This window comes from Onychomys torridus, chromosome 23 (genome assembly GCF_903995425.1).
Source record: "Onychomys torridus chromosome 23, mOncTor1.1, whole genome shotgun sequence".
Lineage (NCBI taxonomy): Eukaryota > Metazoa > Chordata > Mammalia > Rodentia > Cricetidae > Onychomys > Onychomys torridus.
The window spans coordinates 20,349,613-20,372,863 of NC_050465.1; the positions used below are offsets into that span (position 1 = coordinate 20,349,613).

The 23,251-nt window shown below is 40.0% G+C and overlaps 1 protein-coding gene across 2 annotated transcripts in view; it reads right to left on the minus strand.

The window, feature by feature from the left end:
* Tmem232 (transmembrane protein 232) overlaps positions 1-23,251 on the minus strand; it is a 332,354-nt gene that overhangs the window by 304,280 nt on the left and 4,823 nt on the right. For both annotated transcript variants that reach the window (XR_004943602.1, XM_036173475.1), the window contains exons 2-5: positions 23,043-23,142; positions 21,239-21,396; positions 15,172-15,326; positions 2,919-3,042 (exon numbers count right to left, since the gene is read on the minus strand). Coding sequence is in view for 1 of the 2 variants with exons in the window: in XM_036173475.1 (XP_036029368.1) it covers positions 2,919-3,042; positions 15,172-15,326; positions 21,239-21,396; positions 23,043-23,142 (537 nt within the window). In the remaining variant the exon portion in view is untranslated. The remainder of the gene's footprint in view (positions 1-2,918; positions 3,043-15,171; positions 15,327-21,238; positions 21,397-23,042; positions 23,143-23,251) is intronic.

The window sequence follows — 23,251 nt, forward strand, 5'->3', positions numbered from 1 at the left end:
CCACAGGTACAATAGCAGCAGAACTCTTTGATGGGTAACCAGCCACTCTGTGATTTCATTTGAGGTCTTGTCCACAGGACCAGATACATGCCCGACGCTGTAAATATGGTCTAAATCTACGGCTGTGGTGATCACAGACCTTAAGTGGAAATATACTTGTGATTTTTATTATATGGGCGTGTAGACAAAGGGCCTTCTAAATTTTCATATTTAAACACATAGACTAGTATACTATGTTGCTCTTAACCTTGGACAGTGTGTGGTTTGAGTAAGAATGGCCCCTATAGGCTCACAGAGTTGAATGCTTAGCCATCAGGGAGTGGGTGGCACTGCTTAAAAGGATTAGGAGGTGTGGCCTCCTTGGTGTAGGTGTGGCCTTGTTGGAGGAAGTATGTCTCTGGGGTTGGGCTTTGAGGCTTCAGAAGCTCAAACCAGGCTCGGTGGCTCACTCTTCCTACTGCCTCTGGGTCCACATGTAGAACTCTTAGCTACCTCTCCAGCACCATGTCTGCCTGTACACCACCATGCTCCCTGCCATGATGACAATGGACTAAAGCTCTAAACTGTAAGCCAGCCCTCATTAAAGGCTTTCCCGTATGAGAGTTGCTGTGGCCACAGCAACAGAACACTGACTAAGGCAGGCAGAGAGATTTGTTTTAACTCTGGACAGCAGTTCATAGGGAGTTTCATACCTGGTCAAAAGGTGAGGATAGGTAAGAGATGAGCCCTAAACAGGATGTGCATCTCTATGACCCTCTTGAAGGCCTAGCAAACAATGTAGGAAAGAAGGTGGAAAGAGTGGACGAGCCAGAGCATGGGAAAGTGTGCTCTGAAAGCACTGTGTTCTGGGTAAGACAGAGCTGTTGCCATCACAGAAGCACAGACGCTATTGATACCCGTCTCGGGCCAGCAGTCTTGAGACCACAATCCATCGTTGCTGGTGGAGGGACTCATGAGGCCCTACCCCCACCAGAGAATCTATTAGCAGCTAATGATTTTCTTTAGTTGCATAGCCACTGGTAAGTGAGTCAAATCTAGTAAACAGTTCCCTACTCATACTCCTGCAAGCAGTTCTAACGAAACCCAGAGTGTCAAAAGAAAAAAAAAAAAAAAGACATGATTACTCCCTCAATGTTTGTGGCACTTTTGCATGAGAGTCTCTTACAGGCAGGTTAGCTTGGTAGATGACAAGGTTTGTGGCTTTGTTGATGGCTATCTTTCTCCTACAGTAGCATGCAGAGTACCTTCTAGTAACACGAAGACTAGTCATTAGGGGGAAAGGCTTTAGTTAGGCACCAGCTGGACTTCTCCACATTCAATGAGATATGTAAGTGTTGTCTTCAGCAACAGGGCCTTAGGTTCAGTTTGTGGGGAGCAATGCATAGCCTTGACAATAGCCGGAAATGTTTGAGGGGGTTCAATGGGACCCCTTTGGCCAACAACTCAGTCAGATGTAACCCATTCCCAGCAATGAAGAGATTTCACTACATGGGAAAAGATGTCTAGCAGGGGCATTGCCTCGCTATTATTTGGTGGTTTCATTTTTTTTTCATATATATATATTTTCATATATATATTTTTTTCAAAAAGCTTCTACATGATTTGCTTATGTATTATGGTTTCCAATTTTGTGTTTTTATGAGTTTTAGTGTGTGTGTGTGTGTGTTCTTGTGTACTTTCTTTGGTTTGTTTCTTTGGTTGGTTGGTTGGTTTTGTTTTTAGTTTATTTGCTTTCTAAAGAAAGAGAGAGAGAGTGTGTGTGGAATTGGTGGGAAGTGGGAAGCATCTAGGAGAAGTTGAGGAAGAGGAACCATAATCAGAATATAGTCTATAAAAAATTCAATTAAAACCAAAAAAAGGAAAATCAAACATAAAGAAGAGGGGGAAATGACATAAAATAGTAGGAGGTCAGCAGAATTGGGAGGGGACAAGAGAGGAAAATTAGGATGAATATGATTACAATATATTGCATTTATAAGTGAAATTGTCAAATAATACAAAAATAAATTAAAAGACTTCTAGTTCAATATTGTTTCTTAACTGCGAAAAATTGGAAACAAACAATATTCAACAATAAAAAAAGAAATGATCCCCTTTCCATTAAAATGTAAAATTTTCAAAAACTTTTATAAATATTATTATAAAGAATTTTCAAATAAGAGAAACCACACACCAGAATTAACCAGACCCAAACCCTATACATACTAATGAACTTCAATATGGCTAGAATAGCCATTTGGAATTTCACACTGGATTATACACTTTCTCTCTCATATGTATCATCTAATCAATAATAAATGTTTTGTATAAACAAATGTACACGTGGTTACAGTATAACAGGCAGGAAAGAGAACAAGAAAGGCTATCAGGAGATAAGTAAGGACTGAATGCAGGTGATGGACACAGTTATAAAAGAGCATATAAAGCTAACTGTTGGGCTGGAGAGATGGCTCAGAGGTTAAGAGCACTGGCTACTCTTCCAGAGGTCCTGAGTTCAATTCCCAGCAACCACATGGTGGTTCACAACCATCTCTAATGGCATCTGGTGTCCTCTTCTGATGTTCAGGCATACATGCTATATACATAATAAATAAATAAATACTTTTTTAAAAAGCTAACTGTTCTTCTGATTCTAACTCTGTCATGGGGTGTATGTTTTCTAGTGATGGATAAGTGCATACAAACAGATTTGATAAGGAATGTGTAAAATACAACAAGTAATAGACATGATAATAAAGTGTCTATGTCATAAAGTTAGGGTAAGTGAATATTCACTTTTATATTTAATTATTAAATATTACAGATTTATACACATCACATGCTCAAATATGACATGCAGTTTACATAATGATAAGGATAAAGCATGTTTCCAGCCAGGTCCTTTTCACATCTAAACCGCAAGGTGTTAAAGGTGTTACCTTGTTCTGAATAAACAAGCTGCTGGAGAGGAACTCTCTCACTAGGTCCATCAGAGTTTTCAAGCAGGCCATGTTCAACTTAGCAGCTTCCCCCAGGACCAGCAAAGCCAGCACTGAATCCAACCTGGATTGTGAACAAGTGAGGAAGACCTTAATCAACAGTAATAGTAACCAATTTTCATGAAAAGGTGTTGAAGCCAAAGGGAATGAAAGTTTGGATTATCAGATGTGTTTATTTTCTCTATTAAAAGGTTTTGATGGGTGTGAATTATAACAAAAGTCTACAGACAAGAGTGACATTGGAAGGATTTAAGATATTTAATTTATTTTATTTAATATTGAATTTAAGATACTGACTGACAAGGCTGGCTTAATAAGCACTGTGCATCCTTCCCATCTGTTCATAGGTCCTGCGGGATGCAGCATTCAAGGGCTGCAGTTCTCCAGAGAGCCCTCAGGTCCTCACAAGAGCTTCCGACTTTACCTTCTTGCAAATGATTCAAGGGGTCAATGCAAGAATGTTTTCTTTCCAAAATAATAGAACAAATGACAAACTATCTAGGTAAGTATTCCAAAAACTCAGCATTGCTTTATATTTTGAAAAGTGGCATATCTCAAAATAAAATATGTATTTCACAAATATGAGTAAGATCATAGGCTAGTTTTTTTAGTGCTATATAAGTGGGAATTTATAATGAAAGTCGTTATCCATTAACGTTCATATGGAATGAGGTTTTCAAGAAATTTTAACTCCGTGCCCTTGTGTTCAGTTCACCCAACTGAAAGAGAAGTAGGTTGAAAGGGAATTAAGAGAGAGCACCTGTACAACTTGCTGCCTTGGCTTTGGGTAATTGTAAATTTAACATCCAGGGTATTTAACAAGTATGTTTGAATTTGACTACTGTGCTGTTCCAGTCACTAAGGTTAGGTCTGTTCTTCATCCTTTCTCTATGAAAACACTCAACATGTTAAGAGAATTAAGCTTAAAAAAAAAAAAACCAAATATCCATATTTTCCTCTTATTCAGAATCTAGATCCCAAAAAAAGACATGAAGGTAGAAAGGCGTAGAGCAGGTCCTCTGTGGGAGGGGATAGGACCTGCAAAGGGTTGAGGGAGAGAGTGGGATGGTAGATATGATCAAAGTACATTCTGTGCTTGTGAGAAAACTCCATAATGGGACCCATTATTTTCTACAATTAAAATATGCTAATAAAATAGGTTCTAAAAATACAAAAAGGGATGCCTTTTATGAGACAAAGACAATTCTAAGTACGTGGATAGCGTCTTCTAGATCTCAAGGAGCTTTCACACCAATTATCCTACTTGATTTAAATTTGACAACTTCAGGCCCATTTCAGACTTTTCAAATCTCTTTCCCTTTAACATTACAGACTGTAGACACAGATAAGCCTGAGAACCAGGAGTACATCCCTTAAAGTCTCACTTAATGGTAACTACCATCTTCTCTGGCATATCGCTTTGTTTTGTAATCCCTCCTTTTCTAAGTCATTTCTTAAGTGTTTCAACACTAAACCTCACTGTGGCAGGAGCCAACTGTTGCCTGCTTAGAAGAGCAGGAGTTCCACTCAAGAGAGCAAAATGCTTGGCACAGATTGTCCCCTCAACATGGAATGTTGTGCATCTTGGATGGAATATATGAGTAGATTTGTCAAAAATGACAGATCTATATCAAAATGTACTGAGCTATAACTTAGATATAATGTATCTCAGAACATTTGACTTAAAATTAACTCTTTAGGTACTTGAACATTGAAAGCACCATGTAATGTTGACTTGGCCAATGAAATAGAAACAAAATTACATCACCAGGTGTGCTGATACACACCTGTAATCCCATCCACTGGACAGGCAGGAGGAATATAAGGTCGGAGCCAGTCCAGGCTACATGAGGAGACTGTTTCAAGACAAAACACAAAAGCTAAGCTATTATTTAAAAAGGTAAGAGGTAAGCTATTATTCTTCTGGTTAATAAAAAATAGCATATTTAAGGCAGAAAAAAATCCATCTCCTTTATCCATTCTCTTCCTCCTGCCTGGAATACATACTACTACCAGAATGCGAACTTCCACTTTATAGTAACAGCGGAAGTCATGTGCTAGGGATGGCAGAACAAGAATCAGGAGGACCTAAGTACCTGCATTGCAACACATTTTTGTCCTGTGCAGTAACAGAAGCCCTATCTGTCACCCAAGTGTAGCTGGATTTCTCTAACACAGGGAAGACGAAATCCCAACTGATACACCTAACACAGTATGTTCGAACATGCACTTCAGAGCCAGAAAGAATACACAGAATTCTAGCTCTGCTACTTAAAGTATATGCTGTAGAACAAATGGTGCACCCCCTTTCAATCACTTCCCCCAACTTGGTCTTAATTTAGTCGTCTATGTAAATAAATAAATAGCAAAATGTGGCAGTCATGTGTCATCACCAACTTGAACGTACTGGATTAGAGTGTTGAGCTGAATTGAATTACTATTTCTCCAGTGCTGAAAGGTGAAGAAATTGTTCGCTTTCTCTGGAAAGTCTTGGAGTCGCTGAAAGAAGTCTAGAGATCTCCAAGTCAGGCCTCACACTCACCACACATGCTCCACAGGAGGGTCAAGGTCCACAGAAGACAGAGTTCAGAAGCTTCCACCACCCCACCCTGCCGCTGAGGACAGCCTGCCTCCGAGGACAGCCTGCCTCCGTGGCCTTTCTCTCTTCTGTCCTCTTCTACATCTGGAAAGCTGTATCTAAACTAGTGCAGGCTCACTGAACTATGGATTGAAAGCTATCTTCATGCCAGCCACTTGAGGCAGAAAAAGTGCTGCCTCACTAGAAACACGCTATTCTCAATCAATGCTGCAGGCTGCAATACCTTCTATAAGCAAAACTGCCTATGCCAAAAATAGAATAGATGCATCAATACATGTGAGCTGAAATTTGTTAAAAGTCAAAATTGAAAATCAATGCACACACAGGGAAGAGCTCGAGCTGGAAGGGGCTGGACATAGGAAGGCACCACTACCTCCTTCTCAAGCTCACTGAAATGCAGAAAAAGTTCAGCTATCAGCAATTTGATTCACAAAGCTTTGAAACTAAACAGGCACCAAGCAAGGTACAGTAGGTTTTGTGCATTTCCCTTACCTGCATAAACCAAAAGACTAATCCAGGCTTCAAAATCATTTACACCCACACACATCTGTAAAGAAGTGAGACAGTCAGCATCTGGAAGAGTTCTGGGTTCTCTTTACTCCTCTAAACTATATTCTCCATGAGCAGGTTGCCATTCTGGAAAAACAAAACTAAGCTGTCTCCAATTAGTAACATTCATAACATTTATTCCAACCTTGCCATAAATATTTCGGAAAACACTGACTATATCAAAATCTATACAACCTTGAAAATTGATTAACAGGCAAAGGTCACACACAGCAACTTACATGGAAGGCACAAGCCATAAAATTGGTGGACCTGGATTGAGAGAAGCACTAAGGAATGCCCAGTCTCAACACTGGGAAACACTCAGCAGCCTGTGTCCTAAAGAAAACATTGCAGAGAAGAGACTAACTACGTCCATCTTCAATTTGTCCTGTGAGTCACAGAACCAGGGAAAAATACAGATAATCTTTTACCTTAGGATACTGGACTTAAAAAAAAATGTATCCAGAATCTTCATTCTGTACTTCATTTTACCTTTATCTCTTCATCTTTCTTCAGAGTTAGTAAAATTCAGAAGATAAAAGATCCTGAGAGGTATGGAGGAGAAGAGAAGCCATCAGGGTGCCAGGGTGGGCTTTACTGAGACTGAGGACACATTGAGGTCCTTGATGATCACAGTGGCAGGGTCACAGTCTTCAACCACTTAAAACCACTGTGCTAAAAACGGATGTTAACATCTGTGAACACCAATACCTTAGCTTAAAATGTCTAATTTCATGGGTCTCTTCTCATTCTCTGGGATAAGTAAAAAAACTGGACAAGCAGATTCCCTCAGGACCAGTGAAAGTATATACTATGACAAGGGCAAAAAAAAGGGCCAGCCTGATTCCTCAGAAAAGACCACAACTCTTAAAAATGCAGGGGCCCAAGGACTTGGCTTAGTGGGAAAGGTACTGGCCACACAAGTATGAGTACCTGAGTTCTAATCCCCCAAATCCACGTAAAGCTAGATGCAATACAGAATACATTTGTAATCCTAGGGCTCCCCTGACAAGATGGGAGGCAATGTCAGAAGGATTCCCCAAAAGCATACATAATTAAATACAAACACATCACTAATTCCTTAAGTAGAAAGTAGCCACTTTTAAAAAACTAGTTGAATATCATACAGAAACACAGGAACATATTAACAGATAAAGTAGAGTAGGATTAGAAATCTTAGTCTAGTCTTCATTGTGTATGGGGTATTGCTAATGTCACCCTTCTGGACACACAGTTAAAAGAATTCTTTTCTCTTGCACTGCATGATATATGTATTTGAAAGAGATGGCTACATGAAAATTCTGATCTTGATCCTGTCCACTGAAATGGTTCTTCCACTGTGTAACAGGAGTTCACACATTCTTGTGTCAGCAGGGAAGCCATTGAGGAAGACCAAAGGCACTGTCAGGGAGTGATGCTTGTTTCTCAGGCACACCACCACTGATTCCCCCTCTCCTGTCAGTCCCCACAGCCACTTCTGGCTGTCTGTGTGGCTAATGGCAGTGAATCCAGCCAACAGGATCTTTCATTTCTGCTCTGACTGGCTTTCCAATGTCATGTAAGTTGTACAACATTGGCTGTGCCTCCTGTGTCATGGAGAGCCATTCCTTAGTAAATACTGTCAAGCCAAAGAGGGATGCAATCACATTTATGTTGTAATCCTGGCAGCATGTCACATGTGACACATTATTGAGGGAAAGATTTATATCCAAGAGACCAGTTAGGAGATGATAGTAGCAATAGATGCTAAACTTTACAACAAGGCTGTGAAAGGAGGAACAGAAGGCCAGGGGGCAAGTGTGGATTGCAATAGATGTATTTGCAGCCCATTCGGACACTAGGTTAGGAAAGGGAGGTGGGGTAGAGGCAGAGGTAAGCAAATTTCTATGAGTTTGAAGCCAGCTTAGTCTACATAGTAAACTCCAAGCTAGACAAGGCTATATAGTGAGACTCTGTCTCAAAAAGGGGGGGGGGGGTGTAGAGGGAGGGGAGGAGGAGAAACCGATTTGATTAACTTATAAGTAACATTGTTCAGATTGAGCAGGATGTATTTATGTCTAATATATCATATGTATATATATTATGTTTTATGTGTATATACACACATATGTAACAACAATTAAAGAGGTCCTAATTTGAAAGAGAGAAGGGGTTTACATGGGCAGATTTAGAGGGAGGAAAAGGAAGGGAGAAAAGATACAGAAGAGATGAATGTTTTTCCTCTAAATGTTCAGCAAACTGGTCCATCAGTGCTAAGTGACTCATTGAAAATGGGACAGGCAGAAAGAGCTCTGAAATGTAGGTCTCCTGACTTGAGGTTGGATGGTCTCTTCACTGAATGATGATTTGGTGACACATAAATTTGTATGTTTCCCACTAGCATATTAAATGCTTGCAAACAGTGTGGAGCATCTATAGATCTTTCAAGAATGGGATAGGAATCAAGAAGAATCAGGAAACTAGAAACCTGAATACTCACACACAGCCACCTCAACTTGTGGAGACTGAAGGGAGAGTGTACCATGACTTTTGTTTAAATGCTTCCCGTGAGACTTCCCCATGAACACTGGGGATACCAGGGCTCTGGATACAGATAGACAAGGGATGGCAGTGATCCAGCCGAAACGTGCAGGGTCTACCGTCCCCAAGAAGCCTGATTCTTTGTTTTGATACAAACACAAATACTCTAAAGTTGGTTGTTGTTTTTTTTTTTTATACATTGAACTGGCTATTTTGCTTCAGGTGATGGGATTTTATGATGGTGTTCTGTTGAAATGTCATACTACTTTTCTCAGCAATCTTCATTGGCCAACAACTCAATCAGAAATACAGTATTTTTTCCCATGTTATATTTGAAAGCCTTTGGAGTTGGTTTGAGCAAAGCAAATAGGTCACTTTGTGAAAGATCAAACTACAAGGTAGAGTGCTGAGAGTATGGTATAGAATATAAAATTTAGTCATTAAGAAGAGGCCTGCTTTCCAGCAAGTTGCCTACCTCAAGCTCTGGGTAGACAAAGTCGACTGGGTGGCAGCTGGGGGCGCCTGCAGTCTCCAGGCCTCTGATTCTCCTTCGTGTGTTACTCTGTGCTGGTGTTAGGACACCCTTCCTCTTTCCCCTTGGGACAGCATGGTCTCCAGCAAGGCTGTTCTAACTCTATGATAGATTGTGTGTGTGTGTGTGTGTGTGTGTGTGTGTGTGTGTGTGTGTGTGTGTGTGTGTGTGCGTGCGTCCTCTCATGAATCCTGTCTATTCCCAAACTTTGAGACTCCTGATTGGTTTTGTTTCCTTTTGTATTATAGCTAGTGTAAAACTGGGGTTCTAAGAAGTCATGAGGGAGGATATATGAGTTAGCTACAGACCAACCAATCAGAATGAACAGACAAGAACTACTTATTTGTTTGGCCACTGTAAATGAAATTTCATTGGATATCTTGGTCAAGTTGTCTTTCATTGCATTAAATAACTGAATGTTAGTCATCATTGTGTAGTCTCTGATACACACAGGAACTGACATTTCTTGGGTTACTCCTCGACACTCACTAATGTCGTATTTTGGGGGCTAAAAGGTATCATCCCTCAAGTGTCACAATCAAGAAAAGCTTGACAGAGCCCACTTCTCATCATCTCTTCAATATCTCTACTTACTCTAAATATGGTTTACTCCTCAGTTTTCACATTCCCCTCAATGATATCAGAGAGATCACTGTGAGAATGACAGAAGATTCCCTAGAAGGCATGAAGGTGTTTCTGGTGTAGTTCTACTATTCAGATCAGTGCTTTGTTTTATCGGGAGTGATGACCTCATGGCATCTGTGCATTTGTTATGTAAGTACTCTACACACTATATTAAGAAAAGTTATTTTATATTTAATGTGATGCTATTGTAAACAGATTTAATGCAAGCTTTAAAAAAATTAGTCAATCTTGGCTTTGAAAGTTATAAATTTACAAACTCAAGTTCCATTTGCTCTCAGGATACATCTTACAAGAACTCCAGTTTGCAGTAAGGCTCGTTAAGGAAGGGAATGGCTCAGTTGCCTTTAGCCTACCAGCTATAGGTGGGTTAAGACTTCTGTTGGTCTTTTCTGTGTCAAAAACACAGATTGCAAGCCCAGTGCCACTTAGAGATCTTTGGCAACAGTTAACTCTGCAGCTCTCACATGATTGAGCCTATATGATAATGAGTATTCAGAGACTGGTAATGCCTGGGCGGGGGGGGGGGGGGGGGAGAGGGTTGCTCACCAACCTAAGACTGAACGCCTGTGTGGCCTGGACAGGTGTCTCCATGATGGGTAAGGTGACCTGCTGACGTCCCACACAACCTGTCAGAAGCTCATTTTTTAGTAAAAGGGGGGGGGGGGCTGTAGGGCCTTGGGCCCTGTTTTGGGTAACTGTTGCCTTGCTTGCTGACCTTGACCTTGACATCCTCCCTACGCTAATTCCCTGTGAGATTCCACCCTCCGGAATGCTTCCTTGTCTGTGTATCCAGAATATTGGGAGTTAACAGCTTAGATGCAAGATTGTAAAACATCAGAAGTGGGGTTGGGGATTTAGCTCAGTGGTAGAGCGCAAGGCCCGGGGTTCAATCCTCACCTCCAAAAAAAAAAAAATCAGAAGTGAACTTCTGCCCTCCAGGGTTCTCCCATTGTACTGTAAGCCTGTATTTAAGACCTCCTCCCTCCTTCAATAAACGGCATTTGGCATTCAAAAAAAAAAAAAAAAAATTAGTCAATCTGTTAAGGATAACTTTACATTTATTTAGTTGTGTGTGCTCACTCATGCGTGTATACAAGCACATGCCAAGGCACATTTGTGTAGGTGAGAATTAATTCTCATCTTCTGCCATGCTTGTTCCAAGGATTGAACTCGGGTCCTCATGCTTAGCGGCAAGTGAGGAGCCATCTCAATGGTCCTAGCAAGTCTTTAATCATCAACAGTTTTTTGTTAAGTAGAATCGTGTTTTTAGTTTTTTAAAGAAAGATTACCTTCTTACAATGAAAAATACAAGAAACGGTATTGCTGTATGATAATGCTTTTTTTTTCTTTCTTTCTTTTTCTTTTTTCTTTTTTTTTTTTTTTTTTTTTTTTAGCTGAGGATCAAACCCAGGGCCTTGCACTTGCTAGACAAGCACTCTACCACTGAGCTAAATCCCCAACCCAGGATAATGCTTTTGTACACTGTTTTAATAAAATGCTGATTGGCCAGTAGCCAGGCAGGAAGTATAGGTGGGATAAGCAGACAGAGAGAATTCTAGGAAGAGAAAGGCTGAATCAGGAGACGCCAGCCCCCTGTTGAGGGAGCAGCATGTAATGGCACACAGGTAAAGCCATGGAAAATGTGTCAACACATAGATTAACAGAAATGGGCTGATTTTAAGTGTAAGAGCTAGTCAGTAGTAAGCCTGAGCTAATGGCCAAGCAGTTTTAATTAATAAAAGACTCTGTGTATTTACTGGGGTCTGAGCTGCTGCAAAATGGGTGGGACACTGGAAAACTATCAGCTACACAGTATTAAAAATAATTTGGTGGGTTGGGGATTTAGCTCAGTGGTAGAGCACTTGCCTAGCAAGCGCAAGGCCCTGGGTTCGATCCTCAGCCCCCAAAAAAAGAAAAAAATAATTTGGCACTATTCAAACAATTCTTGTATGTAACACAAATCTTAAAAGGTCTTATTAATAAAAACAAACCCAGAGCCAGGTATTAGGGTGAATACTGAAAGATCAGAGAAGCAGAAAAAGCACATCCAACCTCACTTTGCCAATTCCTCAGCTGATCTTGTTTCCTCAGACTAGAAGCCTCTGAGTCCTCATCCAAATGGATCTCAGCTGAACTGCTACTCAAAAGCCTAAAAGCTTAAAAAGACTCTGGTTCCTGGTCCCCGTGCCTTATATACCTTTCTGCTTCCTGCCATCACTTCCTGGGATTAAAGGAGTGAGTCACCATGCCTAGCTGTTTCCAGAGTGGCTTTGAACTCACAGAGATATAGATGGATCTCTGCCTCTGGAATGCTAGGATTAAAGGTGTGTGTGCCACCATTTTCTGGACTCTATGTCCATCTAGTGGCTCTTCTATTCTCTGACCCCAAATAAGTTTATTAGGGTGCACAATATATTGGGGGACACAATATCACCACAGTTGTGTCCTTTCTATTATTTGCAGTCACTGATGATCACTTGATCAGTTTACCTCAGTTTACCCCTCTGTTCTTCAACACAATGCATTACTTGTTCCACTTTTATGATCATTCTCACATCCACCCAAAAAAAAAGAAATGAAGATTCAGATGACCCAGGCAGTTGACAGTGTACTGATGTCCTGGGAAACATCCTCTACTAGGACACTTAGAATCTTGCTCTAGACTCTGATTTCAATATCATTTAAAAATAACAGCAATTTGTATTATCTCTAACCACAAACCTATAAAGTAGAGGTCTAAAATAGCTGGTTCTTAAAGGCCTGTTGACAACTTAAATAACCATAAATAGTCAGCAAATTAATTAAATATGTGTTGATAGAATAACATTTAAAATGGTTAAACAATTAATATGAGGCTGAGGCAGGAGACAGAACCACAGATTCAAGGCCAGCCTAGACTGCACAGTACGTTCAAATCTAAATGGAGCTACGCGAAGCTCCACCCAAGAAAGACAGAAGAAAAGAGAGAGGACAAGTGTTGTTGGTTGTGTTTGGTCTTTTGGGGGGCCCACCACTCAGATCCCAAATAAATCACACATGGAGGCTTATTATTAATTATAAATGCCCAGCCTTAGCTTGGCTTGTTTCTTGTCAGCTTTTCTTAACTTTAAATTATCCCATCTACCTTTTGCCTCTGGGCTTTTTCCTTTTCTTACTTCTGTATATCTTATTTTCACTTTTACTCCATGGCTGGCTGTGTGGTTGGTAGCTGGCCCCTAGCATCCTCCTCTCCTTCTTCTCTTGATCTTTCTTCTTTCCTCCCAGATTTATCCTTCTATTTAATCTCTCTGCCTGCCAGCCCCACCCATCCTTTCTCCTGCCTCAGTATTGGCCATTCAGTTCTTTATTAATAAAGGTGTTTTACACAGGCACAATAAACACAGCTTCACAGAGTTAAACAAATGCAACATAAAAGAATGCAATACATCTTTGCATCATTTAAACAAATGTTCCACAGCATAAACAAATGTTACACATCTAAAAATAATATTCTACAACAGAAGAGGGAGAGAAGTGGGGGAAGAAGTGAGAGAGAACTCATGTGTGGAGAAATAATACATTTGCTGGGTTAATGTCTAAAATAAACAAGGAATGCAAATAATTAATTCAAGGTCAAGCAAACAAATAACCCAATTTAGAAGACAAAAGGCCATGACTTGACAGGTTCTTCTTTGGTTTTTCTGGGAGTATTTGGGGTGGGGGTGGGTAGTAGCTGGTTTGGTTTGCTTTGGCTTGGTTTGGTTTTTGGTTTCTCAAGATAGGGCTTCTCTATGTAGCCCTGGCTATCCTGGGTCTCACTCTGTAGACCAGGCTGGCCTCAGACTCAAAGATCTCCCTCCCTCTACCTCCTGAGGGCTGGGATTAAAGGTGTGGCACCACTGCCCAGCTACATCAACAGTTCTTAAAGGAAGCCACACAGCTTTGCAATGCTCCACTTCACTAACAGTCAAAGTGACAAAATTGAAGCCACAGTGAGATCTCACCACCTGTTCCTGTGGGTGTTTGCAGTGAGGAGGAAAGTGTCTGTGAAGAATGAGAAAAGAGAACCCTTGGGCAGGTTAGAATGTAAGTAAGGCAAGTCGGGAAGGACTATGCAAACAACTCAAAAATTATGAATAGGATGCCCTCTGAGCCAGCAACCGCCCTTCTGATGAAGCATCCAAAGAAACTGAAATCAGAAAGTTGAGTAGATGTCAGCTCTCCTCTCAGGAACAAGATAAAAATTCAACCTAAGCATTAACAGATAAACAGACTTCTTTCATTTTGTCTTTTTGTTGCTGTTTTGTTTTTCTTTTCTTTTCTCTTCTCTTCTTTTCTTTTCGAGACAGGGCTTCTCTGTGTAGCCTGTGTCCTGGAACTCACTCTGTAGACCAGGCTGGCCTCTCACTCAGATATACCTGCCTCTGCCTCCCAAGTGCTGGTATTAAAAGTATGCACCATCATTGCCCAACAGATGAATATATTTCAAATGTGGTATATGTACACATGGAATACTATTCAGCCTTCAGTGACAACATGAAAATGCCAGGCTATGTGAATAGAACTAGTAGAGAAAGATAAACATTGCACAGTCTCACATGTGAAATGCAGATTCTTAGAAGTCTATTGAAAGTTAACCAGAGACTTGGAAGAAGGACAGTTGGTACACAGAAAGAGGAAATGGATGGAGTTCTAGTGATCCCATAGCATGGTAACCATCATCAACACATTGCATACTTGAAATTTTAAAAACATTCTCACCAAGAAGAAACAAATATGAGAGGTGATAAGTATGTCAGTTAGCTTGAGTCTAATCATTCCACAGAGTACACACATGCACACACAAACAGCACACTGAACTCCACAAACACAGATAAGTATTACTGGTCAACCTATAAAAATTAGTATTCCTTCCACTGCACCCAATCTGCTTTTGTAGGATATTCATGACCCTTCTTAAATTAATGCATGGACCAGAAGAAGCTAACCCTTACTGAGATTCCATTTTCTTGTCTATCTCTTTGAAAAGCACAGAGAAATAGGATTGGTACATTCCTTTCCAGTATGTAATAGATAACTTCATTGCTCGGATCTAAGAACATGAGAAGTAAGAAAATGTTTTAAACACAGGAATGAATTTCCCACCAGGAACACATTTCATTTAATAGAGACAAACTACACAGAGCATCCAGCAAAACAAGACAACAGAGATGGCAACAATTCACTGATACAACCGATATAAAATCTGCACAGCGCCTTCGTCTTCAGGGCTGAGGCCATAAAGTGTATTCATAGTCAACAGAGCCGTGATTAACATTTCAACACAAAGGTCTCTCTGAGTCACTCTGGATTTATAGAATTGCCCTTACCAGCATTTCGTTTGAAGCTGTGTTTTGTGGAAGAGGAGATGGTCAAGCACTTTACTCAGCTGAGGACTATTGTTCTGAACACAAGTCCAGGCAGTCACGCAGTGCCAAAGCAGGTGGTTGACTTCATAGCCCCCGTTGTTCAACTCAAAAGGGTCCTGAAATTACAAGAGAGATCTGCCAAAAAGTTCTTTTAATTTGCACAAACTTTTAAATACATTTTAAATACAAACATCAGAATGAATATTCACTTACATTTCATGTTTTACTAAGTAAAGTAATTTATAAGTATTTTTATTGGGAATGTATAGTTGATAGAAGCTTTATATTTTTTATAATCAATATGTGTATTTATCAGTGAATTAGTCTACAATAAAACACACTTCTCAGACCCTATGCAAGACCACTATTGGATGCACAGTTCCCAGACACTCTACAGGACCACCTTTAGACACATGGTTCCCAGACCTTCTTCAGGACCACCATTGGACACATGGTTCCCAGACCTTCTTCAGGACCACCATTGGACACATGGTTCCCAGACCCTCTGAAGGATCACCATTGGACACATGGTTCCCAGACCCTCTGTAGCACCACCGTTGAACACATGGTTCCCAGACCCTCTGAAGGACCACCATTGGACACATGGTTCCCAGACCTTCTGCAGGACCACCATAAACACATGGTTCCCAGAACTTCTGCAGGACTACCATTAGATACATGACCCAGACCTTCTGCAGGACCACTGTTGGACTCACTGTTCTCAGACCCTCTGTGTCTCCCTTCTTCACAACAGCTGATCAAAAGGCAACAGGGAACATTTAAACAAAGATCTAGTGACAAACCAGGCTCTGAAATGCGGATTTCTCTACATTAACAACCAAATACATGTCTTAAGGAACATGGCCAATGTCTGTTAAGCAACTATTTTTAAGACTCCAAATTCAGCTACAAGGAAGCTTTTGTTTGTTTTCTCCAAGTGTTCCCTGCCAGCTTCATTAAATAATTGGTCTGCTACAGTAATCCACATTCCATGACAATACAGCCCTCTTGTTTTCTGTTTGTTTGTTTGTTTAGCCAAAGGTACACACCCTGTTCTATGTACTCAGATCACTGGCAGTTCATATTCCATACTAATAAGAAACACTTTAAATCTAAAGGGCTCCATTGTCTTCAGTTATTATATAAAATATCATCACTAAATTTAAAGGTAGTTTTCATGTTGAGTCCTCTTAAAAAGCTGGAGGTTCATATAAAATTCAAATTAAAACCTCTCAAATTTCTAGTGAACTTTTATGTTCTTTGGAAGTGTGTTGACTCTTTTCCTGATGGGGATAGTTAGATACCGGAGAGAATGGCTCCAGTCAAGGTCTGCAGAAGCTTGCTGGGCCTGGGAGCAGTAATTCAAAAAAGAAGCCCTAACCAAAGCCATGTTTGGAGTGCTACAATACTCCACAGGGAAGCTGTCTTCGGAGATAATGTAAGGCATTGGACTGAGACATGCTGACTTTGGTAAATGCACATATAACTCAATTTTCTGCTTTGTGGTGGAGCCCATTCAAAAAGTAAAAGCCATATAAATGAAATTGTCTCAGTAGCCCCAGGTGTCTCAGCCTGCATGTCTGACAGTCCTTAGATTTTAGACCTTGTCCACATAAACAGAGATAGAGATCTGTTTTGAAACTTTGAGATGGCCTGATCAATTAAATTAAAACAATATTTTCCTAGATCATAGATACTATGTGGCTACAAAGTTAGACTATATGTGTGTGTGTGTGTGTGTGTGTGTGTGTGTGTGTGTGTGTGTGCTAACACATTATAAAGAAAACATTAGGAGGTAGGTTGTATAACCAAAGCCTGTGATCCCAGAACAAGAGAGGCTGAGGCAAGAGGATGGCAAACTTGAGGCTACTTTTGGGAAATTTAGGGAGATACTGTCTCAAAAAAATGTAATAAAAAGTTAACATTTGGGATTATGAACAAGACCTATGTTTTATCTCAGTTTTATATGATGTCACTTTTCACACATCATGGAGAATGAGAAAAGGAAGCCCCCAGTGTCAACGACTCATCTGACATCACTTACAACCGTCTGGTCTGACATAGTCAGATCTTTTTGTTCTGCTGGACATATAAGCACAAACTACATGCCTCAGATAGTACTTCAATACCATGATTTTTAAAAAGTCATGTAACAATTTCTATTCTTAAGCACAGACAAAAACAAAGCCACTGTGTCACCCATGAAATACAGAGTCATAGAATTGCCCCCTTTTCAATAAGGGAATCTATAGGAGCTTCTTCAGGCTCCCCTCGATCTTTCAGACCTAAATGTTATAAAAAAAAAAAAAAAAAATGCATCCCACACTCTCCTGCTGAAACACTCCACAGCTCCTCCTGGAAGATCAGGCTCCTTCCCTCTCTCTCTCCACTGAGGAATAACCCCATTGTCTCTGACAAATTGGTGCTCCTCCTCTTGACCTTTGGCTTAATGGCCTTGGCATTATCAAAAGAAAAGACTTAATGTAATAATGAGAATCACATGATTCAGCCCAGCACAGACCAGGAGAGAGCAGCCCTGACAATTATTATATGTCACAAAGTCTGTTGTCTTTACAGTCAATCAGTCTAATATGGTTGGGAGATAAATGCTGCTTACAAACCGTCCACAAGAGCACAGAGATTCACGGGAGTTTTAAAGCATTGCAACGCTCTAACAGAATGATTATATACACACTCAATCAAATAAAAATTAAGACATACTTTATTTTTGTCTGTAATTCCTTATTATCTCACTTTGCAAATTGTCAAGCTGTGATGGCTTTGAAACAGAAAAGGGGTGGAGCTGGGAGGCTGTTCAGCTGGTGAAATGTCTGCTACACAGGAGTGAGGACCTGAATTCGGATCCTCAGCCATCAACAAATGGCTGGGCATAATGGTGCTCATCGGTCATCTCAGTAACAGGAGGTAGACAGAGGCCAGAAGATAGCAGATGCTAATCCCTGGCTTACACACACACATGGACACACACTTGCATACTTGTGAACATGTATATAAACACATACCCCAAAAAAGGAAAAAAATTGAGAGTGACTTTACTACATAATAATTTGATAAGCCCAGAATTCAATGACTGCAGCTGCAGAGCTAATAACAGTGTACCGCTTGTCCAAGTCGGCAGGAAGTATGGGTCTGGATCACTTAAGAGGACACTAAAAGAAGAAACTAAAACCAAAATCCATACTGTGTATCTTACAATATGTAAATTCCACGGGATTTTTAAAGCAATGGGAGCATTGGTGGTGCAACACATCCAGCAATTGCTTTTGCTCCATCTCTATGAGCATTAAACATAAAATATTTTACAATGGCCAACACAGACTGTGAATGGACCTTTTAGTATAATCGGAAGATAAGGGATGATGGATAGATCAATAAATCCTGGATTGTAATATAGCATCAATAAGGACAGGAGGAAAAATGGCCACTACAGTAGCTATTACATTCTATTGCCTCTTCTTTTTCCTCTTTCATTCCCCAAAGTAAGGAATGAAATGGGTATTGAATGGGCAGATGCTCAACTGAACTGGAGAGGCTGGCTTAGAAACGCCGCACTGGAGAAATTGGGAGGAAACTAGGGAACTTTAGGGCTTGCCATCACACCATGAATCAGAGCTGATTAGACGAGCGAGCAGTGATTTAGGAGTGCTGTGGCTCCACTATCCTTTACAGTCTTTAGATTATGAAGTAATTGGAGAAGAAAAAGAAAGGCAATAAACCTGACAGCCCCAAATGTGTTATAGTCCCCTCAGAGAATCACATGGATAGAGCTGAAATAGTATTTAGGTCCTTTGTTCTACAAAGTGGAAATGGTACCGAAAGACCCGGTGACTGCGCATGCTACTCTCAGCCGATGTATTCACTCCCTGAGCTGTCGGCTTGGCCCTGTCTAGCAGCACACTTCCTTTGCTTCCAAGGGTAGAAACAGATTGGTTCTTCAAGAGCACCAGCATAGAAACTAACAGCGGCCTCGCCTGAGCCAGAGCATCTGTGTAGCATGTAGATCGCACAACACCGTATTTAGAGATACAACACTACATTCCTTCAATGCCTCTGCTCAAAGCCATTATGAACTGCCTAGGCTAAAGTGAATACTTAGATTTTCAATTATGGATGCCTGTGTTTTTAGGTCTTTTCATTCACAAAGTACAATTTTATTTATTCAGTTAAGGCAGCTCTGGTGGTGATGATAATGATGACCGTGGATCATGAAAATGAGCAGAGCTTATTTTTACAAGGGAGCAAATGGTGGTCTAGAAAAGCTGAACAGACCTCCTCTACATCGCACAGCCGGTGGCCAAGTAGGTCATTACTCTTTAGAATCAATGCTCTTTCTGCAGCTTAATATCTTGTTTTAAGTATCTTTATTGTCAAAACATGTTTTAAACTTTGAAACAAGTGTCTCTTTTTGCATGACACAATTTGTGTCCACTACTAATTATAGCCAAATGGTTCAAATTACTTAGCAAACATCACTCTTTATATAGATGGTTTATCACTAATGAGGCAAGAGACAAATACTTAAGGCTTAAAAATTACAAACATGCATGATAAAATGTATTTTCTCACCTGTTAAATTTGGTTAATGTTTGAAAGGCACTAAAGGGAGTGTGGGAAGACTATGGGGTCACACATAAATAAAGCTATTTTTAAAAGGAATTTTCACAAACGTCCTTATCATTAGAACTTACATTAGGTTAAAAGTGTTTTCCAGGCTGGGGAGAGGGCCCAGGGGATAAAGTGCTTGCTTCACAAGTGTGAAAGACAGAGTGTGAATCCACCACACACACATTAAAATCTGGGCTACTTGGGCATCCCACCTGTAACCCCAGCTCCCTGGAATCAGAGACGGGATCTCAGAGCAAACTGGCTAGCTAGTCTAGGCAGGTGAAATGGTCCATCTCCAGGTTCAGGAAAAGACTGCATAGGTCAAGAGAGTCCACAGCAATCTAAGAAGGTTCCAACATCCACCTCTGGCCTCCCCATCCACATAAACACACATGCATGCATATTGCACATACATATTCACACACACATGCAAATATGAATAAACACAGATCATGTACAACACACACACAAGCAAAAGACATGAATTTTGTTTCTTTCTGAGAAATTAAAAAGAATAAATTTTCCATTTATAAGCTATAAAAATTAAAATAATGAAAAAAATCCCAGTTTCACAGTTCTCATTATTTTTCAGAAAATATTCAAGTGAAGGAAATAAAGAGATTATTACCAAAGAGACTGAAATTTGTCCTTTGAAAAACATGTCTTATACACAATTACATGGCTCACTGAACTTTTGTTTGCATAATTATTGCTTACTGCATAAATTATTAATATCATAAGTGAGAAAAAATTAACTTGGTGTACTAGAATTATTTTAATCTCTCAATTTGAACTTTTTGGAAGGGGTAGGGTCTCACTGTGCAGCTCTGGCTGGCTTTAAACTCACTAGACCAGGCTGACCTTGAACTCACAGAGATCTGCCTGCTTCTGCCTCCCTTGTGCTGAGACTAAAGGCCTGCACTACCATGCCCAGACAGTTTGAGCTTCGGGAAAGTTTTGGTTGGCATATTCAGCATTATTTCACATGAAACACTGAAAACGTGACATATCACGTTTGTTTCATGGCCAGTCTGTACTTTATTTACATCCTTACCCTTAATGAAATAGAATATGATCAGATGTTAACCTATGAATCTAAGCTATACTATTATTTGTTGTTAAGTGGCTGAGATGGGTCCTGTGCTTCCAGAAGAGGTGTTATGACATTGTGTCTCTCAAAGAAGTAACAGATCACGTTGATGGCCCATTCCTCATCTAGCAATCTATTGTCCAAGATTTGTGCATAAGCAAGAGCATGTGCTGGTCACCCTCCCCATCTCCCTTCCTCCAGTCGAGCTCAGCTTCAACAGTGCCTCCTGGATTGATAAGAATGAGCATATAATCATAGTCATTTATCTTATAGCTATGCGACAGGGCACACCCACCATATCTGGTAACCTACCAAATCAGAATATATAGTCTCCGGTCCATCTGCACATCCCCATTCTGTTTCAGAATGTAGTTCTCTTTTACATATAATTTCCGATGTTTTCAGAATGAACTGCACATTTGAGAAGATGTTTGGATACTTGTGGTAGGATGCTTCAGAGAAATAAAGTGCTGTGGGAAGAAAAAAAATCATTCGTGAGAAATACTTTATTACTATCTTGCATTGTGTTCCATTTGTCTTTTAGTTATTAAAGTACAATTAAATTCAGTACTTCTGAGCTCCTACTCATTGCCCTAACTAGTTAAAATTTACAGTGTTATGTGTGTCCTCTAGTGGTGAGGAAGAAAACTACACCTTAAATAAATCATCAGAGCAGCTTTGTGTGATGGTTGAATATACAATTAAATAATATTTTCTCCCTCTCTCGGCAGCCATTAATTACAGGTATCTCCTCATTTTGGAGTAGAACTTTGTGAGATTTCTCCAGTGGTCAGCCCAAAACACATACACTCATGAGCAACACTAAATGGATTCAGCATGCTCTGTTGATAGATACAGATGTACGTAGATGTAATTAAAGAAGAAGAGGCCATGAATTTGAAAAGAAGTCTGGAGAATTTGAGGGGGAGATAAGGCATAAATATGATGTATGTATAGTATTAATCTATGAAATTCCTTAAAATTTTTAATTAAAACATGTATATGGTTTAACATATTGTGTATGTTGTATAATATATAATTATTTGCCTTATGTGATATATGTTAATACATCCATATGGTTACTCTTCCGCTTTCTCCAGAGATGAGCTCCCTGATAGACTATCCAATCTCAAGTGGGCAGCCTTAAACACGTTTATGTATGAGCAACACTGAATGGATTTGGTGAGTTTTTGTGTGGGTTGTGACATCCCAACATGCACTAAGGTATTCTCAGCTTTATTAATCGCCTGTAGCCTACTCTTCACTTGTTTTTGTGACAAGTCACATTTTTCCCAATCTTGACCATATTAGTCGATATAAAAGCATCAACTTCCTCTGATTATTCACTTTCCTACACATGCAAGCTAGAACTAATTAACTAACTACTTTGCCATCTGACATCCCATTGAAATAGTTTACATTTTCAACATCCATCCCTCCACAATTCCTTCTTCCCAGTGGATGCATATCATAGTGTGTGGCATCGCAGTGCCAATGACATTTCTTACCCCATCGGAACAACTTAAAAAACACTTCTCTGCTTTAGGCAGTGCTAAAATATTCTGCTGTACGACCACACTGAGATGGTCCAGAGCCCTCCTCTCTCCCTATTCCAGCCCAACAGTGCCAGGAGACCTACTGTAGAATATGAATGTCATTGCTCTATAGTTTGGTTTGGCAGCTATCATTACAAGTGAGAAAACGGAGTCTCAGTCATCACATACCCTTGGGTAGGAAATGAATAGCTGGTCACAGAAGGCTGGAGGAGGCTGAGGAGAAGAATGGGGAAAGTGAGGAGATAGACAAGGAATATGAGGTTTCAGTCAAGGTTAGTCCTGGACATCTACAGCACAGGTGGTGACTATAGTTCATAGGAACGTAGATTTCATTCAGATCGCAAGGAGACTGGACTTTAAAATCTTCTTGCCACAAGAAATTCTAAGTTTCTCGGGGAAAACAAGTACTGAAGAAATGCTGCCTGGCCCAGGAGCCCTCACTGGAGGCATTACTTTTCATGAAACATAAAACAGCTTGTGCTCTTTAATAGTGACAGTCAGAGAATTTTAAAATGTAGCATAAAACATTTATAAGCATAAAAATAAAAAAAATATTCTACCGTATAAATATGGTTGCAGCCTAAGTAAATGTTGTTTGAAACTTTCCAAGTGACCATGCAGGAAAAATACAAAAAGTCGTAAGAAGATCAAGTAGCCAATCTGTCAAGAGAGAAAAGAGAAAAGCAGTTTTGTATCACACCAATAAATGCTTAAGAACCATAGAGAAAGATAAACCATTTTATTATTACATTTACTTTTTGATAAAACA